The sequence below is a fragment of the Rattus norvegicus genome, chromosome 10 (genome assembly GCF_021556685.1).
Source record: "Rattus norvegicus strain SHRSP/BbbUtx chromosome 10, alternate assembly SHRSP_T2T, whole genome shotgun sequence".
Classification (NCBI taxonomy): Eukaryota; Metazoa; Chordata; class Mammalia; order Rodentia; family Muridae; genus Rattus; species Rattus norvegicus.
Genome location: NC_141543.1, coordinates 41,162,576 through 41,187,826, shown reverse-complemented (window position 1 = coordinate 41,187,826; position 25,251 = coordinate 41,162,576). Strand labels below are relative to the sequence as shown.

The 25,251-nt window shown below is 45.3% G+C and overlaps 1 protein-coding gene and 1 long non-coding RNA gene across 3 annotated transcripts; one reads left to right on the top strand and one right to left on the bottom strand.

Annotated features, from left to right (window-relative positions):
• Positions 1-1,109: 1,109 nt before the first annotated feature.
• LOC148002849 (uncharacterized) lies at positions 1,110-2,551 on the bottom strand. Its single transcript, XR_015631568.1, has 2 exons — positions 1,779-2,551; positions 1,110-1,433 (listed from the first exon to the last, which is right to left on the bottom strand). It is a non-coding gene; the product is annotated as an uncharacterized LOC148002849 (long non-coding RNA).
• Positions 2,552-9,669: 7,118 nt separating this feature from the next.
• On the top strand, positions 9,670-20,829 carry Znf354b (zinc finger protein 354B). Of its 2 annotated transcripts, none has more exons than XM_087569259.1 (5): positions 9,670-9,791; positions 10,305-10,382; positions 11,932-12,058; positions 12,799-12,871; positions 18,231-20,271. In XM_087569259.1, the coding sequence occupies exons 1-5, from the start codon at positions 9,765-9,767 to the stop codon at positions 18,235-18,237; spliced, it is 312 nt and encodes a 103-aa protein (XP_087425385.1). In that variant the 5' UTR covers positions 9,670-9,764; the 3' UTR covers positions 18,238-20,271.
• The last annotated feature ends 4,422 nt before the right edge of the window (positions 20,830-25,251 follow it).

Sequence of the window (25,251 nt, the reverse complement as noted above, 5' to 3'; positions counted from 1 at the left end):
TCAGAGGGAAACAATTTCAGCAACTGGGCTAGAGACCATTCTTGTGATATTTTGGCAAAGAATGTGACTCCTTTTAACCCTTGTCCTAAGAACATACCCAAGACTAAATTTAAAATCAAGAGATTAATTTTGTTGAAGGAGAACATTTCAAGAGACCCTAATATCGACTGTGTCATGTGGTTATCACTAATCACTCTCATACAGGTCTAGTATGAAAAAGAGCCAGTGACAGGTTCAAATACAAAGGAGGCTCTAGACTTTGCACATTGTATTGTGCCCGGTCAGCTCTAAATTACTACCAACAGAGGGGCATATATTTCACGTCAAATATTTGACATTGTTATGAAAAGCTCTCAGGGAGAACTTTCCCTCGGGGTGGAGACCCTCCAACTCCAAAGACCAGACCGAGACACCACAGGATGCAATCAGCAAGAGGATTTGGTTAATTGTCGGGATACACAGGCACAGGCACCTGCGGGCGCTTCAGTCACTCGGGGGACTGGCGCGCCCCACGGAACCAAGGATGGGCTTTTATAGGATTTTGGGGAGCAGAAGCAAGCATACAGAAGCAGATGCATGGTTACAGGGATATAATTGGTGGATTCTAATGTGGCAAGGGTTTAGCCCGGGGGCAAGTTTCCTAGCTACCTTCCTGAAACATAACGGCTGACTCGGCCCCCCAAGGGTTCAGCCCGGGGGCAAGTTTCTTAGCTACCTTCTTGGAACATAACGACTGACTCGGCCCCCCACCAGGGTGTGGGACCTCTCTCACACCCTGTGGGCTTTTTTTTCATTGTCAGGTGCTCAACCGAAGTCGTCCTGTTGCCAGGCCTTCAACCAAACACATCCTGCTTGGCAGCCGCTGTGTACTCAGTGTTCTAACCTTTCCCTGAACCAGTCATCTTAAGTACAGCCTTGCAAAATGGCGTTACTGCTGCTAAGCTGGGGTCTTTCATTCCCCCATTTTTTTGTTAACTTTGAGTGAAATCTTTCACTCGACTTGGTCAAGAAATTTCTGTCTGGTGGGGGCTTATTCCCCCACTGACTCTAGGCCACAAAAGGGCTAGGAGGAGCCACGTAGGAGTTTTAACTTTAAGGGGTTTGGAGTGCGCTGAACTCTCCATGTCTGGGGTGTAGTGTTGTGATTAGTCAATTCCTCAGACCGGACTGCCTTGAGGTGTGGTGCGTGGATCTAAGCCGAGACTCCGTCTACCTTTAGGGCGGTCAGGGTAGTCAGGAGGACGGTGTAGGGTCCTTTCCACCGTGGCTCGAGATTCTTGGTCTGGTGTCTGTGCACCCACACGGTGTCTCCAATCTGGAACGGGTGTGGCACCACCGGATGTTCAAGCTTGTCCTGGTAAGCAGCGGCCAAAGGTCTCCAGACGTCTCTCTGCACAATCTGTAGGGCCTGTAAATGGGCCCTCAGAGAAGGGCTGTCAGCAAAATCAGCAATGTTTGAATCAAAGAAATGGACAAATGGGGGTGGTGTTCCATATATTATTTCAAAAGGAGTTAGACCATGGGGGCCCGGGGTATTCCGGGCCCGATATAGAACTAGGGGAAGGAGGGCCACCCAATCCTTTGAGCCAGTTGCAAGCGTAAGTTTGGATAAAGTCTCCTTAATTGTTCTATTCATGCGTTCTACCTGACCTGAACTCTGGGGTCTATAGGCACAATGTAATTTCCAATCAATCCCCAGCAATTTGGCCACCAACTGACTTACTTGGGAGACGAAAGCGGGCCCGTTGTCCGACCCCAACGCTTGAGGCATGCCATACCTGGGAAAGATTTCCTCGAGGAGCTTCTTGGTGACCATTTTTGTAGTCTCGTGTTTTGTGGGGAAGGCTTCGACCCATCCTGAGAAGGTGTCTACAAACACTAGGAGATACTTGTATCCATATATACCTGGTTTAATTTCAGTAAAATCAATTTCTCAATGGATGTCGGGACGGTGTCCCCTAGGACGAACTCCTTGTCCAATCATGGTCCTTTCCGGGTTAACCTGAGCGCACGCTTTGTAACTCTCAGTCACCTTTTGTATCGCTTTGTCCCGATTCAAAAAAACACAGATTTATCTCTTCCCAATCTAGTAAGGTTTTCATCTTCTTAAACCCCAAATGGGTTAATTTATGTAAAAAGGAGATCAATTCAAAAGTCCTTTGTAGACCCACTGTTTTAGTTGAGGGTGGTAGATGGCCCCCATTTTTTTAGGAGCTCTATGTCCTCATGGGCATAAACCCAACTGGTTTGTCCCACTGGTGGGGACGTGGGTTGGTCTGGGCTATTTAAGGGCAAGATTTGTTTGTTCATGGCCGCTTCTCGCGCCGTGGCATCGGCCAGCCGGTTTCCTCGTGCCTCTGGGTTGTGCCCTTTCTGGTGTCCTGGACAATGTATAATACTCAGTCTTTTGGGCAAGAATAGGGCTTCTAAGAGGGCCAGAATTTTAGCCATATCTTTACCCTCAGATGTGAGCAGCCCCCGCCTCCGGTAGATCTCCCCATGGATGTGTGCCGTGGCAAAGGCATAACAGCTGTCTGTATATATATATATATATTTAGCCTCTTACCTTTTGTCGTCTTGAGCGCCTGAGTCAAGGCGATGAGTTCAGCCCGTTGTGTGGAGGTACCAGCAGGCAGGGCTTTCGCCCAAATCACTTTGTCCTCCGTAGTGACCGCAGCTCTAGCCTTTCGCTCTCCCTCTGCCAAGAAGCTGTTGCCATCCGTGTACCATGTGTGGTCAGCATTCTGAAGAGGCTGGTCCGATAGGTCCAGCCTGGTTCCATGTACTTCTGCGAGGATTTGTAGTCAGTCATGCTGTTTTGCCTCCTCTGGTAGAGGAAGCAAGGTGGCAGGATTGAGGGCGACTATGGGCCCAAACTGAACCCGTTCTGCATCTAGTAACAAGGCTTGGTGTGAGAATTAGAGAGCCAGCGGTCTGGGGGCTGCTTTACCAAGGCCTCCACTGCGTGGGGTGCTAGGATGGTGAGTGGCTGTCCCAAAGTCAATTTTCCAGCGTCCTTGATCAGGACAGCAATAGCAGCCACCATCTTTAGGCACGGTGGCCAGCCGGAGGCCACAGGGTCCAATTTCTTAGACAGGTAGGCCACAGGGCGTTTCCAGGGTTCCAACCTTTGTGTTAGGACCCTTTAGCATACCCGTTTCTCATCAATGAACAGTTACTGAGCAAATTGTAAGGGTTTGGAACAGTCAGATGAATATCTTCTATCCTCTTGTTGACCTCTCTCAAGTCTTGTACTGGCCTATAAGCTCCAGTGCCAGGTTTCTTAACAGGCAGAAGAGGCGTATTCCAAGGCGACCGGCAGGGGACTGGGATGCCTTGATCTAGAAGCCTCGTAATGTGAAGCCTTATACCTTGATAAGCTTTATGTGACAGGGGGTATTGTTTTATGGAGACTGGAGTTGTAATTAAGGGGGGCTGTTGGAGCGCCAACCCCATCCCACCAGTCTCTGCCCAAGCCAGTGGAAAATTCGTGACCCAAGTGTCTATTTCTAGGGATTGTGGCTTGTCCTGTCCCGGTTCATATAGTCTATATTCATCCTCTAGTTGTAGGGTTAGAACTTGAAGGGGAGTTCCGTGGGGGCCAGTTATTTGGGCCCCTCCTTCCTCAAAATGAATTTGTGCTTTTAGTTTGGTGAGCAGATCACGGCCCAGCAGAGGGTACGGGCAGTCTGGAACATGTAAGAAGGAATGGGTCACCTTACCAGTAGCCAGCTGAACCCGGCGGTCCGTAGTCCATCGGTATTGTTTCTCACCAGTAGCTCTTTGTACCCAGGCCGTCCGGTCGCTGAGTTGTCCTGAAGCTTGGGTGAGGACTGAATGCTGGGCTCCTGTGTCTACCAGGAAAGTAACCGGCTGCCCCCCAACTTTAAGCGTTACCCTGGGCTCAGGCGGGGGCTCCTGGCCCTGACCTCCCTAATCTTTATCTAGAGCCAAGAGGGAGGTTCGTGGTCGAGGCTTTCGGGGTCCGCCAGGCTTCTTGGGGCACTCTCTGGCCCAGTGTCCTTTCTCTTTGTAATAGGCACATTGATCTTTATCCAGCTTCAGCCCCTTTCGAGCTCCCCCCTATCTCCCTTCCTTTCTTGGCCCTGAACTACGGCGGCCAAGATTCGACTCAATTCTCTCTCTTATTAAAAATCTTTTTAGCTTCTTTAAGTAAATCCTGTAATGTATAGCCCTGCAAATTTTTTAACCTCTGTAACTTAGTCTTGATATCTGGAGCAGCCTGCCAGATGAAGGACATAGAGACACTCGTCATTTGTCCTGGGTCATCTGGATCATAGGGAGTGTACATACGGTAGGCCTCCTTAAGTCTCTCTAGAAAGGCGGAGGGAGTTTCCCCTGCTTCCTGTAATACCTGTTTTACCTGAGCCAAATTAGTAGGGCGTCGTATAGCCCCTCGGAGACCCGCTAGAAGCAACTGGCGATAAAGGCGTAGGTGTCCCTTACCTTCAGCTGTATTAAAATCCCAGTTTGGTCTCTTAAGTGGGAATGCAGCATCAATTTTTTCAGGCAGCTGGGTGGGACGCCCATCATCTCCCAGAACATGCTTTCTGGCCTCTAGGAACACTCTTTGTTTTTTTTTTCTGAGGTTAAGAGGGCCTGTAAGAGCTGTTGGCAGTCATCCCAAGTAGGCTGGTGGGTAAGTAAAACAGATTCTATTAGGTCGGTGAGTGCCACCGGATCTTTGGAGAAAGAAGGGTTGTGTTGTTTCCAATTGTAAATGTCAGCTGCTGAAAACGGCCAGTATTGGGTCTGGCCACCGGTTCCCTGTCTAAGTGGGAAAGCCTGGGAGGTTGAATCTGGCATCACCTCGCACTTATTGCGCAACCTCCCTGCGACAGGGGAGAAACCCTTATCAGACTGTGGCCCGGCAACTGATCTGGCCGGCGGCTCTGCCTCCTCCGTTTCAGCCGGGCCTGTCAGAGAGAAGATCTATGAGAGGGGAGTTTGGGTCTGCCGGGAGGACAGGTTTCTTAGAAGGCTCTGATTTCACAAAGGTAGAGAGAGGAAGACGTGGCCGGCGGACCGGGCGGGGCCGAGGGGACAGGCTGGGGGTTGAGGGGAGGCCAATTCGGGTTCACGAAGGGTTCCGCCCGGGGGGGGGGGGTTAAGGCAAGACTCTCTCAAGTGATAATATAAGGAACCTGGTCAGGATGTCCGTGGACGACCCGATCTTTAACCTGTAAAATAATGATCTTATTAAATGTGCCATTCACTGGCCATCCTGCTCCGAAAGTGGGCCACTCGGATGTGTAGAGAGTCTGTCATTTTTCTTTTTTTAACCTCGACGGACTGGTTGTGTGCCCGGTCGTGGACGTCTTTCCAATGATCAAGAGTGAGACTTAGGGGCGTTGTTAGGGACTGTCCCATGTTAGTTCTAAGGAAGATTAGGACACAGAGAAAACAAACAACACCAACAGTCAAACAAACAACAGACAGGCGTGCTGCACGGCTTTGGTACCAAACTGAAAGCAAAAAGTCAGATGGAGGTGGCAAAGGTCCGGGGCCCTCTGAAAGCCAAAACTACAGACAGAGGTGCCGTTAGTCCGGATCTTTCTCCTCTCCCAGATTGGGCCCCGAAAAGTCGGGCCCCTAACACCCTTGGAACGTCTTCCAGGGCTGCGGGGCGAGAAGTCCGAGCTCGTCAGCTCCTTCTTCGTCCCGCCCAAATTCTAAACAACCTGGCTGAGCGCTCACAGAACAGACCTGGCTGAGCGCTCACAGAACAGACCTGGCTGAGCGCTCACAGAACCTGGCTGAGCGCTCACAGAACCTGGCTGAGCGCCCACAGAACAGACCCGGCTGAGCGCTCACAGAACAGACAGAATAGGGCAGAACGAGACAGAATCAGACAGAGGCCGGCCGGCTTGCCTCCCAGTGGGTGGTCGGTGGTCCCTGGGTGGAGGATCTCCTTTCCCGGCCAACGCACCAAATGAAAAGCTCTCAGGGAGAACTTTCCCTCGGGGTGGAGACCCTCCAACTCCAAAGACCAGACCGAGACACCACAGGATGCAATCAGCAAGAGGATTTGGTTTATTGTCGGGATACACAGGCACAGGCACCTGCGGGCGCTTCAGTCACTCGGGGGACTGGCGCGCCCCACGGAACCAAGGATGGGCTTTTATAGGATTTTGGGGAGCAGAAGCAAGCATACAGAAGCAGATGCATGGTTACAGGGATATAATTGGTGGATTCTAATGTGGCAAGGGTTTAGCCCGGGGGCAAGTTTCCTAGCTACCTTCCTGAAACATAACGGCTGACTCGGCCCCCCAAGGGTTCAGCCCGGGGGCAAGTTTCTTAGCTACCTTCTTGGAACATAACGACTGACTCGGCCCCCCACCAGGGTGTGGGACCTCTCTCACACCCTGTGGGCTTTTTTTTCATTGTCAGGTGCTCAACCGAAGTCGTCCTGTTGCCAGGCCTTCAACCAAACACATCCTGCTTGGCAGCCGCTGTGTACTCAGTGTTCTAACCTTTCCCTGAACCAGTCATCTTAAGTACAGCCTTGCAAAATGGCGTTACTGCTGCTAAGCTGGGGTCTTTCAGTTAATCTATTAGTAGGGAAATACAGAGGCCAAATTTAAGGTAAGTGGTCATGGTGAACCATTTCTGTCTGACTCGGTGTTGTTTTTAAACAAAATCCCAAACATTCCATTTACCAAGTGAAGACTCGGGAGCCAGATGCTGTGGTGAAAGCCTGCTAGCTCAGAGGGGCAGAGAACACCCAGCTGACCTCCCTACTTCATCAACATCCCAGAAGGAAAAGGCTCCTTCATTTTGTCTTAAATACCCTTCAATTCAAAGACCCTCCTTTCTCTTTCCTGGGTTTTCTTTTGTTCACTCCCTATCTACTGGTTGCTTGCTCCACCTTTGGACCTATCCTTGACTTTGTTTAGCTTTTGTTTACAGAAACTCTTGAGTTAAAGATTTGTGCTAGGGCTGAGCCACAACAACAGTGTGATCAAATACCCTTCAACAACTCAGAGCAAGACCTTACCTCAAGGTCAGGCTGTGGTTAACCACAATAAACTCCAAACGTATTGCTCCAGGGCACGGTGACAGTGAAATACTTCTCAGTTGCTCAATAGAAGCCCTTATAAAAACAGCACTCTTTAGAATGCCTCTGTGCAGGCTAGGTGGCACACATTTTTCTATCCCAACAACTGGGAGGTGGAAGCAGCACCATGAGTTCAAGGCCAGCTTATGTGTATAACAAATCTGAGGCTAGCTACTTGAGACCCTCTCTCAGCCCCTATTAAAATTGGATAGTGGCAGAGTTCAGAGGGCACATCTGGAGGATTACCAGAACTCAGAAGAAAATTGGGAGAATATTGCAGAATTGAAGGCAACTAAAACAATAATAGGGAGAACTCAAGAGTCAGTGATGAGGAGACCCCAGGATTCAGTCTTGAGCAATGCTGGCATTTTATAAGCCGGGAATGGGACTCATCAGGAAGACAGTTCAGCTGCAGGAGAATTAGGAAATTCCCGTGACTGTAACGAATGCTTACAGTAGTGTGTCAACAATAGCTATAGAGTAGGAGCTAAGAATGTTCACTCACGCTGGTGCTGTGAGACCAAAACAGGAACAAATATCTCAGAAGGGTAGTGGGAGGCCAAAACAGGAAAACACACCTTACAGCATGAGTTCTGTTTGCAGTTCAGACAGTCAAAAAGAAGTTCCTGCTTGCCCTGCTTTGTCTCCACAAGGCAAGGCTTCTCATTGTAATTAAAGTTTGTCCTGTGCTAAATCCTAGTTAATAAGTTTTTGTTTGACCTTGCTGAATAAGGTTTCTATTTGTAATTAAAAGTAACTCTTTCTTAGACCTGATGCAAACTGCTTGCAACCCAATTCACTCCACGTGTATCCTTGCTTCTGTTCCTTCCCTTTTCATTGTATCCTTTTAACTCCCTGACCCCTGGGAACACCTTATCTCTCCTATCAGAGGGATTTCAATGGCCTAGTCGGGTGGGGGGAGATGGGAGTGATGCCCTCCCCCACCTTGTCCCTTGCCACCTGAGGTAGCACCTGTAGTAGGGGAGCTGGCCCTGTCCCCTCACTGGGTGTAGCACCCTGGAGAGCAGACCCTATGTATAGCTCACCTGGGCAACACAGTGAAGATGCCGTGATGACAAAGACACTGGTGAGCTGGCTCAAGGGCATGAGAGTAGGAGAGATGACTCTGTCTCCTGCTGATGGTGGCATCGGGTGGCCTTGCCAGAGCAGTGCTGGAGAGTTTATCCTTGATGGTTCAGATAAGGGACAGTCATTGAGCTGACCAGCTCAGTTGCTACCCAGGCTCAGATCCAGGGCTCTGAGTTGGCCCACCATAAAATCCGTATCATGTGTGAATTGTTGGGCCAGTCCTGCTGACCCAAAGCTGCTGCAGGATCTCCAACACACAGGCCAGCAACAGGATAACTGGGAGGAGTTCCAGTGATAACCCAATATTAATGGTATCACAGAAGTGAGAGCTTGAGCCAGACCAATGACTCATTGTAATAAATATTTGCAAGTGAAGATGTGTGAACAGAGGGACTGTGAACAGTACTGTACTGTGGGACACACTGTGACATACTACAGCTTCCACAATAATACTTTCTATGCTGTGTGTGTGTGTGTGTGTGTGTGTGTGTGTGTGTGTGTGTGTGTTGTATGTGTGTTTTGGGGGAGGCTGCAAGGGTAAGGTGCAGATATGAGGGGATGGGGAGAAGAGTAGGACAGGACTGGGATGCATGATGTGAAACTCAGAAGGAATCAATTTGTTTTTAAAAGGGGTGGTGGGGAGAGTTAAAGAACCCAGAGGGGTCTTCTCTCTCTCTCTCTCTCTCTCTCTCTCTCTCTCTCTCTCTCTCTCTCAAATGCCAACTTAGAATGAGGTAGCCAACTGGCCAGCTCTCCTGGGTGCACCAAAAATACAATTTGCTTTAATTGGACAATAGTAGACTTGGTCTTTTCCTCTCCAGAATCTCAGAGAATCTCAGGGGTGTGTGTGTGTGTGTGTGTGTGTGTGTGTGTGTGTGTGTTACATTGTACTCAGACCAGTGGTAGATATCAGGTGTTTTCATCTATCTTTCTCCATCTATCTATCTATCTATCTATCTATCTATCTATCTATCTATCTATCTATCTATCTATCTATTTATCTATCTATCTATCCATTCATTCATTAATTTTTATTTTAAATCCCCGAGCCCTAGGTTTCAGCTAGCCGGTTCTTCTTCTGCTTTATCCTCTGAGTCTAAATCAATATATAATTATTTCCACAGCTCACAGTCTACTCTTTATCCTACTAAAAGCCACTGCTTACCAAGTGATGTGCCTTTTGTTTTCTGATTTATTTCAAAAGGCTTACAATATGATTTCAATGAGTGACTGAGAGAAATGGGTCTGTTTCCGGCCACTGTCAGCTGGCCTTACCACGGTCCACAAAAGTGAAATTACAATACACTCCACATCTAAGACTTCACAGAGCTGGTGAACTCCAGCATTTTGGGATGCTGGGAAGGGGAGGTGGGCTCTCCACTGCAGCTGCGCACCGGAGAGGTCAACTTTATATCCCAGAATCCTTGAGTCCTGAAGTAAACTACATTTCCCAGAGGCCTCGGCGTCAGCGATCCTCATACCTTCCCAGCCCCGCCCCCTGTGAGCTTCATCTGGCCTCGGGGTGTATGTGGCGCGATTCGCTGTTCTGGGTTAGCTCCCCAGGCTAAGTCTCCATGCGTGGCGGCTCTGAGCCTTCATGAGGCGTGGCGGGACCTGGGGGGAGGTGAGCAGCCAGGCTGGAGGACACGGAGGCCTGTGGCGACTCCAGCGTGAGCCGCCATGAGCCAATGGTCCCCTTTCTGGAGTTTTCTCTGGGGGTGTGGAAATTGACCCCTTGACAGCAGCAGAGCATTTGGGTGGGCAGCACTTGGAGTGGGCCCGTGGTCAGATCTGAACGGGAGGAAAGTGTTTGTGTCCCTACTGTGGCTGCACTCTGGCCTCAGTTTCCTGATCTGAAGAGGACTGGCAATGCCAGCTCAGCTGTGGTGAACAGCATAGGATGATGCCAGAATCGTAGAGGCATAGTGAGTCTCTTCAGTGATGGAGTCCAGTGTCACCTGAGTCTTGTTTCTGGAAATAGAGACCAGAAGAGTGGTGACTTGTCAATGCCCCAATACCCACTCCCGGCTCCCACTTTCCATTCTGGAAGCAGAAGAGCCGGGCTCAGCTGATGGAACGCATTCGGAGATGCGGCTTCTGAGGGGTGCCAAGCAATCTTTCTTTCTCCTTCTCTCAGGTCACATTTTTGTACCCATCTCTGAGAAAAGTCCAGACAGAGACCATGGCTCCAGACAAAAGGGAAGGGAAGTCTCAGGTGAGCGCACTGCCATCTCAGTCCAGAGTAGAGGGGGTTTTGTATGGTTTTGTTCTTCCTTCCAGGCTGAAGTTCTCCACCCAGTACTTCCTTCATCAGGATTCGGAGTCCATGGAGGGGCTGGTTGCATAGGGAGCACACCCCACGCTTACAGTGCCTTGTGTCGCTGTTGGCTGACCCCAGTCTGTTGTGCTTACTAAATCGACAGTGACACGCAGGTGGCCTTTTGTCACTAGGGACACAGCAGGGGAAAGTCCTTTCTGGTCTGTTTCCTTCGTGTATGTTTCTCTCAGTCCCCAACAGGATCCCTCATCTATTTCCTTTTGCCCTTGAGAATGCTTGTGGTGCTCCCCCAGCCTTCTGCAGCCCATAGTTCTCCTCCTTTATTCTATGGATCCTATGTCTTGACGGTACCATTCTTGTGAGAACAAATCCCGACCTGCCATTTTGTGGTGCGGGAAGATAGAGCTCACCCATCGAGGTGAGCTGCTGCATGGACAAAAGAAAGCCATACTGCAGGGGACACAGTTTCAGGAACCTTACTCTGGAAGCCAGAGAACAACTTCTCAAGAAGCCATGAAGAGGGTTCCATGGGATACGTGGCAGAAAATTAGTAAGCACAGTGGTCAGGAAGTAGGATGCTCAAGACGGTTGGATTTTAACCTATCCCTCTGTTACCATCTTTGGGCCTTGAACAAGTAAGTCTAACTTCTGTGTCTCAGTTTCCTTACCAATAAAATAAAAATGACAACCCTGTCCGCCTCATAGGATAAGGAAAGATGACCCATAAGGGCAGTTCCATTTCCTCAAGCCTTTGCATTCCGTCCAGGAGAGTCAAGTGTGTTCATGCCCTAAACCTTCAGCCCTTGTGTCCAGAAGTTTAAGAACAGAGGAAATCTTCAGTTGCAGTGCCAACCTCACATTCTTGTCTCTGGAGTGAGGACTGAAGCAGGAGCTGGTGTGTGGGCCTACCAGCCCAGCTACACAGATTTTTTTTTTTTTTTTTGCATTGTTGAGATGATTTTGTGCACGTCCCTGTGTGCTGATTAGATTGGAAAGTCTCTAAAGCAAAGATTGTCTTTTGGATTCTCCCCATAGTAAATTATTTTTCCTATAGGCATTGCATGCATGTGAAAATTAAGAGTAAAGAATCTTGCTGAACATTGTGGTGCACAACTTTAATCCCAGGGAGGCAGAGGCAGGTGGATCTCTGAGTTTGGGGGCTAGTCTGGTCTACCATCTCAAGTTCCAGGCCATCCGAAGCTACATTGATTGTCTCAAAAACAAAAACAAAACAAAGAACTCAAGAGACCCTTTACCGGAAGTTCTAATTGCCTCGAAGTGCACTGTTGGCCATAATCCTTGTGCACAAGGCCAGGCTCCTACTCACTGCTGTTCTTTGTGTGTCCGTCACATGACTAAATGGTAGATGACCTAGCCTCTTTAGGACTCTCAGGGACAGCATTTTATGATGGTCTGTCCACCTTCCACGCCATTACCTCCCTTATGCTGTATGAGGCTGCTGAGATGGAATGACTGCTCCTCACAGGTGTCAGTGACATTTGAAGATGTGGCTGTGCTCTTTACCCGGGACGAGTGGAAGAAGCTGGATCTCTCTCAGAGAAGCCTGTACCGTGAGGTGATGCTGGAGAACTACAGCAACCTGGCCTCGCTGGGTAAGAGAGTTCCCTGTGGGCATAGATTCACAAGGGAGGCCTCAGTGCCTGCTTCCCTGAGTGAAGGCTGTGGTCATTAAAACCCCCCTCGCTGGGGTTTGCTGTAGGACTGTACAAACCAGATCTCTATTAAATATTGAAACTCTTTTTCCACTTCCAGGTGTCTAAATGCCCCAAATAGGAGAACGTAGGGGTTGAGACTCATACTCTCCCTGCTGTCTGTTACTTGGCAGAAATTCCTTCAGTGTTGAAGCAGCAGTTTCATGTTATATTCTGTGTTGCCTGTAAACAAAGATTCCCTCCGCCCCCTCTCTTATCCGTGCCTTGCCTTCCCCACTTCTTTTTCCAGTCAAATGCTGTACACTCTCTCCTTGAAAAGAAATCAAATTTTTTCACTTTAAACAATCTGCTTGATTAAACACCTAGTCCTTTTTTTCTGTTTTTTCTGTAAGTTTTTATTCTGTCTGCACACCCAACAGTCCCTTTCTAGAATGCTAAGTCTGCCCACTTATCGAATTTCTATAACGTGCAATTACTCCTCCCTGTCATGCCTGGTGAGCCACTTGGCCTCTGCCTGACACATCCTGTCATATGACAGGGAGCAGTTTAAGTACCCAGTAGAAGTGTAGCTGGGTTCCCCACACATTTGGAATGCTTGTCCACGTTAAAAAAAGACGGAGTCTTTTTAGTGTTATTGCTAATTTTGTTTGTGATCAGGATTTCCATTTACCAAACCAAAGATGATCTCCGTGCTGCAGCAAGGAGAAGAACCCTGGAAAGCGGAGAAAGAAAGCCATGGATGCTCCTCTCTTGGTGAGTGGACAAGCCTGAGATACCCCAGAATCTCCTCAAACTAAGAATGGAGGGTAGCCTTGGTACCTGGTGCCCGGAGACTGACCTGGACCAGCAGGTGCTCTTCAGTGACAGGAATCCTAAGGGGAAGGGCAAAGGGATGAAAAGATAAGGAGATAGGAAGGCTGTGGTCAGGAATGTCTTATCTCAAGCAAACTTATTAAGAAGTATAGCATCTTATATACCGCTTGTAGGCAAAATGGGAGAGAGTGGGTAGACAGCCATGATATAATGGGGCGGAGTCAACAGGAAGTCAATCAAGCAACTTGCACAAGGAGAATACACAGTATCTTAAGAATGTCACAAACTGAGTGCACAGCAACCTTGAGATGGAGAACCATAGCCCCTTGGGGTCAGAAGAATTGGGTTCTCCGGAGCTGAAGCTGAAGTTCCGCCAAAGCCCTGGCCCCAGGCCGTTACCGGCTCTGCCAAGTACTTTAGACAAGAGACTGTGTTCCTTTCTGTACATCAGGGTCTCCAGAAAACCTTAAACTGACCTGCCCCTCAACAGGAGACATCTTCAGATACTTGGTCCTCACCAAGGAATGATAGGAAAGGAAAATCCCAGGCTCCTAGACCTTAGCTCTCCCTTCTTTCGATGGTCCCTTTTCAAAAGAGTATCTCAAGATCTCTTATTTCTGAGGAGGGCTGCATTTCATGTACAAGAAATCAGTATATTTAAGGGTATATTGGAAGTAATTTTTTTTTTAGCTGTGTGGAGGAGTCTATATAGGAAATCGAGACAAAGGAAATGAGCTTGGATAACCTCTCTAGATTTTGGTACGGTGTTAAGAGCTTCGGACTCTCCCGTGGATTATAGGAACATCTATGAAGTTTAAGGAGAATTTTACAATACCTGATATTTTAGTGGGGAAAACAAAGAGCCCATGGGAAGGGAGAAAGTTGGAGGGAGAAGAGAAAGAGCTTGAGCAGGAAAAGAGAAAATGCAGAGGCGGGAGGGAGGAGAGCAAAATGTCTGGATTCTATAGGGAAAAGCTTCTGGGAGAGGGGAAGCCCAGCCCCTCAGCTAGAAAGTTCTGATATGCCAGCCTTGTCCTGTAACAAGTGGGGACTGAGAGATGCCTGGAGAACCCGGAGGTCAGGTCTGCTTTGATATGCAAACTGCACCTCAGCTGCTTGCCTGGGTCTGAATCCCAACTGAGGAGTTGTAAGCACCTGGTGGTGGGCCCAGCCCTGTGTCCCTCAGAGATCAGCTTCCTGTCCCTAACAGGAAGGGTTGAGGGCTGGGAGCCTGGAGTGGGAGAACTGGGAGACAGGGCCGAGGCTGGACCAGGTCAGACACTGAGGATTAAGGAAGAGCTGAAAGATACCCTGTTCTGACAGACACTGAATATGAAAGCCTTTCTTTTCTAGTCTAAAGTGACACTTTCTGATGTAGAGACCATGGTTGTCTATCTTTGAAACCTTTGTTTGAAGAAATACAGTAATTCTGTGGAAACTACCAAGGCAACTTTTTTGTAGTGCTGGAGAGCCAGGCCTTGCACTTGCTAGGCAAGTTCTCTACCAGTGAGTTACACTTCCACCATATTCCTTCCTCTGCAGGGACCTATTTTCCTGTTTGTCTTCTGCCTTGTGATATTTTTTTAAAAGTTTATTTTCATTTTTATGTGTGTGGATGTTCTGCCTGAAAAAATGTCTGTGCACCACATGGGTGCAGTGCTCAGGAAAGCCACAGTAGAATCAGATCCCCAGGAACTGGAGGTTTAGACAGTTGTGAGCTGCCATGTGAGTGCTAGGTAGTGAATCCAGAACCTCTGAAAGAGCAGCCAGTGCTCCTAACCACTGAGCCATCTCTCCAGTCTCCTGCCTTGCCATTTCTTATTAAAAGTTAAGCATCTGAATTTTCCTCTTCCCAGGGTCTGCTGAGGTGATGGGTGACTTTTCTCTTTAGTTATTATAAGAGACTTCTGTGCCAGTAAAACAACTGAGGTATACACTTAAAGCTACCTTATCTCCTCTCTCAGCATGTGTCTCTCTCTCTCTTTCTCCCTGTGGTGACTTTCTAAATCTCCCTCAACTCCCACAGTAGGGCAATTGTTTATTTTAATGTCCTTATCCTTAAGTATCTGGTTTTACAAAATAGGGAAGGGGCAAGTAAAGGGGGGAGGACACTGTCCTTTTAACTGTTGGGTATCCACTTCTGCCAGTGGAAAGAGGAGTGGTGTCCTGCCATTGTTGCTGATCCTTCATGCCCCTTGGATCAGAGGGCTGCTGTAGGAATGCTAGTAGGTTGCTCCTTGGAGCTGGCTGCTGAACAAGGAGTAGCTGCTACTGTGTGAAATGTTCTTCAGTTTACCACCCGGGCCTTCCTGTAGACGCTGCCTGGACTCCAGAGTTCCAAAATAGTTCTAATGGTCAGATCCTGCAGGTGCATTTGCTTCTAGGGAGGGAAATAGAATCGCAGTACTTCATGCCATCACAGATGCACTCTGACTCTCTGACGTCCACCTTTTCTCCTCTACAGTTTGGGCCTTTTCTGCCTTCCTCACAGGATGCTGAGGATGAGATCGTGCATGAAGTGAAGATTTCTTTACCTCCTGTCCCACGTTAGTCTCCCTCTGCTTTCTCCCTTGTGTCCCTCCATTTTCCTGACTCTGCTTGCATCCCTCCAGCCTCCCCTCCTGCCTGGAAGCTCCACCCTCTTATTTCGTGCCCCAGCTGTTGGCTATTAGCTCTTTTGTTATAACCAATCAGCAGTAAGACAACACTCAGTCCATCTTTTTGGTTGCCTAGGCTTTGCGGGCTGATCTTTTGGGCAGGTGGGAACCACAAACATTTACAAATAGAAAACCTGGTGATGGGACTTGGAATTGACGATAGCAAAATCCTGCCAACACGTAGCTCTCTGCCGGTACATAGTGAACAGTTGAAAATACAGAGATACACTTTAATAAAATACAGAGATACACTTTAATAAAATACAGAGATACACTTTAATAAAATACAGAGATACACTTTAATAAAATACAGAGATACACTTTAATAAAATATGAAGAAAGGTCATCCCCAACATAGTCCCAAAGGACAGAGAATTGTCTGGCCCAGGATGTCACCTGCTACTGAGAAATTCTGACTTTTGTGACACTTTTAGAACACTGGGTTGTTACATCCAAGAATAGCATTTTCATTCAAGATGCCCACAAAAATTCACTCGTAAAGTTTTTCAAATTTCTTATATTCCTCTTATTCTTTTTTTTTCTTTCTTTTTTTTTTCTTTTTTTTTTTTTTTTCGGAGCTGGGGCCCAAACCCAGGGCCTTGTGCTTGCTAGACAAGCGCTCTACCACTGAGCTAAGTTCCCAACCCCTCCTCTTATTCTTTATAAGAATACTTTTGTGTGCCAATTCTATAATTCATGCTTCTTCATGAAATTAATTTTAAGAGATGTTATATCATCAACAAATACAGGCAGTTTATCAACTTGTCTAATTTATTTATCTAGATGCAATAATTAATATTTCCTTAAAGATGGATAGCAGGTAAAGTGGATATATTTGCCTTGTTCTTGACTGCAGTGAAATATACCTAGTGTCTCCTCATTAAACAAATTAATCACCGTGTGAGTGCTAGGACACAAACCTATGTCCTCTGCGAGAGTAACAGATACTCCTAACTGGCTGTCCATGTCTCCAGCCCCCTCTATTACCTTTGCATGGCTATAGTGTCACAAGGTCACAGTTCATTTTCATCTCCAGTTTACTCTCCTGACACCATCATTGCATATGCAGCTCATTATTGGCCAAAGTAGCACCACACAGTACACAAGGACATTATATGCATTTAGAGAAGCATTCAACAAGACTCTGTGTCACGCAGATAATCAAGATAAACAGGACTTGAGGAATCCTCAACTGCGTGATAAAATTCAAATACTTCAGTCCTAAACCTAATAATTTAGGTTAGAACAAGGCAAATATATCCACTTTACATGCTATTCGTCTTTAAGGAAATATTAATTATTGCGTCCGGATAAATAAATTAGAGAATAAATTGATAAGCTACCTGTATTTGCTGATGATATGACATTGACCTCTGTAGGCAATCACATGCATTTGTTGTACATAAATATACACATACACAGGAAGACGCACATGAAGTAAAACAAGTAAATCTAACTTTAGAAATCTAAAGCAATAGAACACAAGCTAGTTAACGTGGTGATATGGTCCTTTAATCCCAGTACTCAAGAGGCAGAAGCATGTGAATCACTGTGAGTTCAAAGCTAGCCTGCTCTCCACGTTGAATAAATAAAACTTAACAGAATGTACTATCTGTGTGTTGGTAGCAATGCTGATGTAAGCAGTCCTGTGCTGCTAGAAGTATAAAAGTATAGTTTTAGAATTATTACAGTACAGAATATTTGACAGTAGCAGTGACGTGAGTACCGTGCTTTAGGTTTGCATTTTAATACCGTGTGTTAAAGTATGCTTGTACTTACGGGAAGGAAGGTTGAGGAGGCGCTGTGACACTGGCAGCAGTCACATTCCTCTCATGTCTGCTGTATCTTTTGATTGCATCAAGACACATGGCCCATCAAGCGGACCATCTACACCATCTAGATTTGTGTTGCGTATCCTCTGGGAGGCTTACATGAGGATGACCTCCCTTAGGCCACATTTCCCAGACCAGGTCCCTGTCATTAAGTGATGCATTTCTATATCAAGTGCTATATTAAGAGGAGGGCTGTGGATTGTGAGAGCCAGTCAGGAAAAGATGCAACAGAGGAGTTACCTGCACTGCGTTGGAAGGCCGGTAAGATTCCAACAGGTAGGAAAGAGAAGTTAATAAATCCAAAATGAAAAAGAATGGCAGAAGCACCATAGTTTATGAGTCATATGTGGGTAAGTATGTATGTATATATTATGTATGTGTGTATGTATGTATGTATGTATGTATGTAGTCCATTATATACCAGGCTATACTTGTCAATTTGTCCTTCTCTTTTTGTTATTTTGTCTTTTTTTTTTTTTTCAGAGCTGAGGACTGAACCCAGGGCCTTGTACTTGCTAAACAAGCACTCTACCACTGAGCTAAATCCCCAACCCCTCAATTTGTCCTTCTCTAACCCTTCTACTGGTTACTCTTAGCTCTTATCTCCTTAGGTGACCTTGTTTCATCCTTTTGTTCACTCCGGATGATGAGTACACATCCAGTATCTTATAAAGTGTTTATTTTCCATTTCTTCTTTCTTACTAATATCTATAGACTTATAGTATTTATTTAGGTAACAATAACACTCTTCTTATAAGTTTAGTCTGAGTTAATCACACCTAACACTGGCAATTTCTGCTTTTCTTCCAGGATGTAATAGCAGTCTTCAAACCACAAAATCAACTCAAACTAAAGAGTCATCATTTCAGGAATTAAAGAGGAAACAACTCAAAAGGGATGAGGACTGGGACTTTACCTCAGGAAAATCCTGCAGACCTGACAACAGTTTTAAAAAACAGAACAAAAATGAAAGCTTACAAATAATTTCTATCACCCATACAAAAATTCTTACTGTAGATAAAAGCCATAAGAATTTTGAGTTTGGTCCAAGTGTCAGCCTGAAGTCAATCGGTAAGCAAAAGATTGCTAGAGAAAAAACACAAAGAAATAGCCTCAAGGAAAATTCAACTTCACTTAATCAACCAAAAATCAAGACATTAGAGAAACGCTTTAAATGTAGTACTTGTGAAAAGGCCTTCATTCACAGCTCATCCCTTCGCAAACATCTGAAAAACCATAGTGGAGAGAGATTATTTCAATGTAAAGACTGTTTGAAAGCTTTCAGCCAAAGTTCCGCTCTTATTCAACATCAAAGAACTCATACTGGAGAGAAGCCCTACATATGTAATGAGTGTGGGAAGGCCTTCAGCCACAGTGCATCCCTTTGTAAGCACCTAAGAACTCATACTTTGGAGAAATCCTATACATGCAAAGAATGTGGAAAATCTTTTAGCAGAAGGTCTAGTCTTTTTTTGCATCAAAAAATCCATGCCCGAGAAAACCCTCATAGATATAACCCAGGAAGGAAGGCATCCGCTTCGCTCTCAGGATGCCAGAGAGCTCATTCCAGGAAGACCTACTTGTGTAACGAATGCGGCAACACCTTCAAGTCTAGCTCCTCCCTCCGTTACCATCAGAGAATCCACACTGGAGAGAAACCTTTCAGATGTAGCGAATGCGGCAGAGCCTTCAGTCAGAGCGCATCACTTATTCAGCACGAAAGAATCCACACGGGAGAAAAGCCCTACAGGTGTGGCGAGTGTGGAAAAGGCTTTACTTCTATCTCAAGACTCAATAGACACCGGATAATTCATACAGGAGAGAAATTGTATAATTGCAATGAGTGTGGCAAAGCCTTAAGTTCCCACTCAACTCTTATTATTCACGAACGAATCCACACTGGAGAGAAACCATGTAAGTGTAAAGTTTGTGGGAAAGCCTTCAGACAGAGTTCAGCTCTGATCCAACATCAGAGAATGCACACTGGGGAAAGACCCTATAAATGTAACGAGTGCGGGAAAACATTCAGGTGTAACTCATCCCTAAGTAACCACCAGCGAATCCACACTGGAGAGAAACCTTATCAATGTATAGAATGTGGGATATCGTTTGGACAAAGTGCAGCTCTTATTCAGCACCAGAGGATTCACACGGGAGAGAAACCCTTTAAATGTAACACCTGTGGGAGGAGTTTTAGGCAAAGCTCCTCCCTTATTGCCCATCAGCGGATTCATACTGGAGAGAAACCCTATGAATGTAGTGCATGTGGAAAGCTCTTCAGTCAGAGGTCCTCCCTTACCAATCATTATAAAATTCACATTGAAGAGGACTCCTTGAACATAGATTTGCATGAATAAAAGCAATTGACCAAAGTTCTTCAGAGGATATATACTTCATATTGACAATAAATATAGTGAATATAAGACAACTTATTTAGCCCTATGAGATATTAAAATTGCAAGAATAAACTGTAATCATATAATAACAGAGAAAATTTCACACCTGTCAGTCACATTTTGTGATCAGATACTTTACCATAGCAGACATTGACAATGGCCATTTATAAGGTAACAGAAATGCTTTTTTATTTTATCCACATTATATAATATATGCAATATATAAACACTAGAAAGATCTGAGTTCTGGAGTGTTAGTTTGTCATTAGAAAAAGGAGTATCACCTATTAGCATATTTACTACAGCTAATATTTTAATAGTAAACCATTAAAATATATGCATTTTTAAATCAGTGGACCAAATTAAACAAACAAAAACCAAAATACTACCTCATACTATCTTTTCCTAAACTATTGTCAAACTGCATGATTTTTATTAAAGAGGAAGAAAGAGAACTGTTTTAAATTTTCATTCTTCTAATTTTCTAACTGCCCTACACACCTCCCACACTTAATACACATAATCTAATTTTGTGCTGTGAATGAATTATTCTCCTTCATTGCCTTGAAACATTTATTATGTCCTGAGTGGTAATGTTAAATACTAGTCTTAGCCACCCTGGAGCAAACAGACTAGCTAAGCTTGCCAGAATGAGTTGAAAGAGAACAATGAGGGATGGCAGTTGACATCAACCACCCCCAGCTTACATCATACAGATGAACCCCAAACGTGCACACCACACGCAGACATACGTGGAGCAAATTCCCATTTTCCGGTGCTAGTACGTAGACATAACTAATTTCTACAACTTACCTTGTATGAGTAACCTGGTTGATTTATGTCTGCATGGTACTTGTGTGCATACAACTTTCCTTCTTTCTAATAGTGTATTTGTAGATTCTTGGCATTCACAATCTTTTTATCTGCAAATTCCATTTTTTTCTCTCTTCTAATCAGTGTCTTATTTTCTGACAATGTGGCACTACCTAAACAATTCTAGTTTTTCTCTCCTGATAAATGTCTTTTATTTATTTTTCTGTACATCGTGGCACCATACAGCAGATATGAAAAATAATACTTTCCCATTTATCACACTAGCTTCCGTTTATGGGTGCTCGTTCTGAAATCGACTGCACAGCTCTCGTGCTATGAGCTTTATCGCCAAGGGGATCGGAAGAATCTGATATCCTAGAACTGGAGTTATGGTTGTGAGCTACCATGAGGTTGCTGGAAACCAAATCCAGGCCCTCTGCATGAGCAGCCAGTGCTCTTAACTGCTGAGCCATTTCTCCAGCCCCAGAAATTTTTATCATCCACACATCTGTACTTTAGATGGAACAGTAACAACACCTGGACAGGAAGAAGGCAAAGTTAAGAGATTGCCAAAGCTCACAACTGTCTTTAACTCCAGTTCTAGGGCATCTGGCTTCCTTTTATGGCCTCTGCAGGCAACAGGCATGCATGTGGTAGACATACATGCATTTAAGCAAAGCTCTTATATACATAAAATAAAAGTAAAGAGTACTGCCAGGAAAAAAAGCCCAGAGGAAGTATGGATCTAGCATCTGTAGGAACAGTGGAAGACAGCCTTCCTAGTTTAGAGGACTCCTTCTAAAGGAAATTAGTACTTGGAATGAAAGCTGAGGGGAGCCATCAGAGATCTTGAGTAACACCTGTACTCTAAGACTATAAAAAATTTCAACATGATCATGAAGATAGAATGACTGACTGATTGGAAAAGGTGATTCCCCCCCACCCCCCAGCTTGAGAAACTGTGGCTCACAGGTTAAAGTTTGGAAGCCTGAGAAAAATTATTCTTAATGAGCAACAAAAAGCCTAATTCTGTTCTTAGAACTAGATAATTTTCCAGATATTTTGCCAAATACTACAAATGGTAAAAGTCTTACTAAAGCTAACCTATTTTTCAAAATCAAGTTGTAGTCAGTCATTCAAAGCCTTAAGATATAACTTAAGATAATAGGTCTGTCTTTCTCGGGTTATAGTTATTTCAGTACTAATACTTCCCATAAAAATATAATGATTTTTCTCATTTTGAAATATAACTTTGCATGAGAGTCTTGAATAAGAGTCAAGAAAAAAATGTGTATTTCTAGCCTCTATACTGTTCTAAGTTACATACCTTTGGCATTTTCAATACCAGATATTGACCAATTAATTCCTTACTTTTTAAGGTTTTTTGTTTTGGTTTGTTTTTTTGTTCTCTTTTCCTCCCCCCCTCCTGTCCTGTTTTGTCCTGAGGCAGGACCTCATTGTACAACCCATTTCCAATGCGTGATCTTCCTGCATCGTCCTCTTGATTGCTGGGATCACAGGCTAGTGCACTGAACTATTGGTGTGGGATTCTTAAGAGTGTGCATCTGCTCAAAACTTTAAATGTCTGTCATAGGAATTTCTATTTAGAAACAATATGGTTGAGATGAGGAAAAAAACCTACAGTTTCCCTGTATTGTTAGTAGCAATGTTAGTTTACTGTTGGGTAAAATATCATTGGCTATAATTGGGTGGGTGGGGCCTCATCTGGATGTGATCTAACAATATCAAAGCAAGCCAAATTTAAAAATAAAATTCATAGTTTTATAAAATATTACTAAAATAGTTGTTGGTAAAAATTTCATAAGGACCAGGAAAACCATAATGGCAGGGGAGCTTTGGTAGATGACAACAAATGTCTGTCAAGTTAGTGTCAGAGATGCTTGCTCCCAGCATGGCACGGCTTGGAAGTCCTATGGGTGGGGCTTATGGTCGATACTTAGGTCATTTGGAATGTGCCCTGGAACTGCCTTGTGAGACCTCCCCGTTTCTCCTTTACCTCCTTGAGAAATGTAACTGAACAAAGAGCATATGATCTAATGGTAATACACTGAAGGACCTGTTTCCTCGGGCTCTTCTCTGTGACCCTAGGGCTTCAGAGATAATGATGTTCTTTTCTCTGGGTATGGTGGGATCAATTCTTGCATGAGAATCTCGTGCTGTGCTCAGAGGAGAGAGAAGAGTGAGCTTTCTGCTTCTGTCTTCTCGGATGTCCAAGTACTATGTTGTGCAGGGTATGTGTAGTGTTATCTTTGACTCCACCATTAACTCTTAAGGTTACACATGTGTTCTACTAGGCCAGCTGTCTTTTCTTTACTGTCATTCTCTTTCAGATCCAAATACTCCTCTAAATATTCTCTTCATCTTAAAAGCAAAACTCTCTAGTCTTTTAAAAAGGTGTGTTTCATACTTATATCATCAAAGAATATGTTCTATAGACCAATTCTGTTAAATGTGTGGCTACTTTTCAAACCAATATAAGATCATATCTATAAACTATTTCCCCAAATTTTGGAGAGCTATTTATAGGTATCTATCAAACTCATTAATTTTTTTCTTCAAAGATTCCACATTTATAGTGATGTTTCTGGTCAGCCTATCAGTTCCTGAGAGAGTAGGCTAAAAATAACTCTGGAGGGACTGAGCCGGAAGTGCAGGCCTGTGATTTCAGCATTCAGGAGTCACTGAACTTGTATCAGTCCTCCTGCCTCTGCCTCCCCAGTACTGGGATTATAGATGCTCACCAGTATGCCCAACTAAGGAACACACTTTTACCTGTAGTTGCCTTTTGCTGGATTACTGTGATATTTTGTATAAATTTTCAATTAAAAAACTGTCCGTGTGTGGGTGCGTGAGGGCAAGTGTCCACAGAAGACAAATTGGATGCCCTGGATATGGAGTCACAGCTGGTTAGAACTGCATGAAGTAGGTGTTAAGAACAGAATTTGAGTCCTCTACATGAGCATAACCATTCTTAATCTCTCAAACCCTCAATTGTGACATTTTTCTTTTTTTTTCCATATTTTTAAATAGTACAGACAACTATGAAAAAGAGCCAGACACTACCAGTGAATAGCAATAGAATTTTTATTTGTATGTTGGCAATAGGGGTAGCCACTTGCATTAAACAAGAGCTCATCTCTGAATTTAAAAAAAAAAAAAAAGGAGGCCAGCTAGAAACTTATAGCCAACAAGGAGAGAGCATAGTGGACACCAAAGAGGAGCTAAAGATATGTCTATAGTCCCTGAGCTGTGCACCACAAAAGCTGTCAAAATGGCAGCAAGCCCCTCATCCCCCCCGCCAGCCTACAGAGAGAGCAGTAAAATGTCCCAGGGGAGGTGTCGAAAATGGAAGTTCCCATAAAAATGATGGCACCATGATACCTCCTCAGCTTGTGGCATCTCGGGAGCTGTCCACGGTGGTGCAATCCTTTTCTGCCTCAGCTGGCCTTCAAGAGCTGTTCAAGGAAGCCACGCCTTTCCTGCCTCAGACTACTGCTGTCATGGGGAGATGTCCACGGTGGCAACACCTTCTTTCCTGCCTCAGCCCACAGCCTTGGTGAAACAGTACTTCAGGAGCTGTCCACAATGCCAGCACCTCCTCTCCAGCTCACAGAGATGGTGCCTCAGTCAAAGCCACCTGTGGACGGGAAGGACTTCCCACCCATGGGCCTGATGCAGGAAAAAGGGGGCGAAAAAAGCCACCAATCCCTGAGCAGGAAAACCCACCAATCCCTGAGCTCTCCTTGCCAAAAAAAAAAAAAAAAAAAAAAAAAAAATCAACCCTTGATCAGAAAGCACACCAATCCCTGAACTACCTTGAAATCCCACCAATCGTCACTCTGGAAATCTCTGCTCTGCAAAACTCTGTCCCCTAAACACTATATAAGCACTACCATTTTGTCCAATTCCCTGTTGTCTGTTCCCTGGAACAGAGGGCAGAGATCCTTGGATTCATCCCTTCACACCCTGGTCCATCCAATAAACCTTTATCATGAGATTTTTCTGCCTGAAGAGACTCTCGTCAGAAGAAACAACGAAGAAAAGAAGCAATGAAGAGAAGAAGCAATGAGAAGGGGTGATGAGCTCAGGCTACTGAGTTCCTGGGCTCAGCTGAGGACACCATCCCCTGGAACTGCAACACCTGTGCTGAGGAGCCTTTCTTTTAGAACTGTGTTTCCTGAGCTACCGTGTCTCAGGATGCCCTTCTCTTGGGACACTATCTCACCTCAGAGCTGTGTGGTTCCTGGGACTCTGGGTCTCAGGATATCCTTGCACTGGGATAGCTTTTCTCTTCAGAGCGGTATGGTTCCTGGGCTTCTGAGTCCCAGGATACCCTCCCATCAGAGCAGAAATACAATGCCAAAGACCTAAGACACAAGGTATGCAGTTAAAGGAATTTGGTCACGCACGCACGTGTGGAGACATAGTTGGATTTTTGAGTCTCGTCAAAAAGTGGCCTCCAAATGCCTGTCCAGCATTTGGTTCAGGACACAGTCTTTGTTGCATGGAACAGACGATTTGCATTCTGAAGGAGGAAAAAAGGACCAAAAGTGAAGGAGAAGGACTAGTTGGGAAGAAAGGAGGTCAATGAAAGTAGGAGG

Bases quoted from the DNA above. Each gene is read 5' to 3' on its own strand.
- Znf354b (XM_087569259.1), top strand. From the start codon at position 9,765: ATGAGGCGTGGCGGGACCTGGGGGGAG. The intron at 9,792-10,304 runs GTGAGCAGCCAG...TCCTTCTCTCAG, and splicing joins GTGGCGGGACCTGGGGGGAG to GTCACATTTTTGTACCCATC. The intron at 10,383-11,931 runs GTGAGCGCACTG...TGCTCCTCACAG, and splicing joins AAAGGGAAGGGAAGTCTCAG to GTGTCAGTGACATTTGAAGA.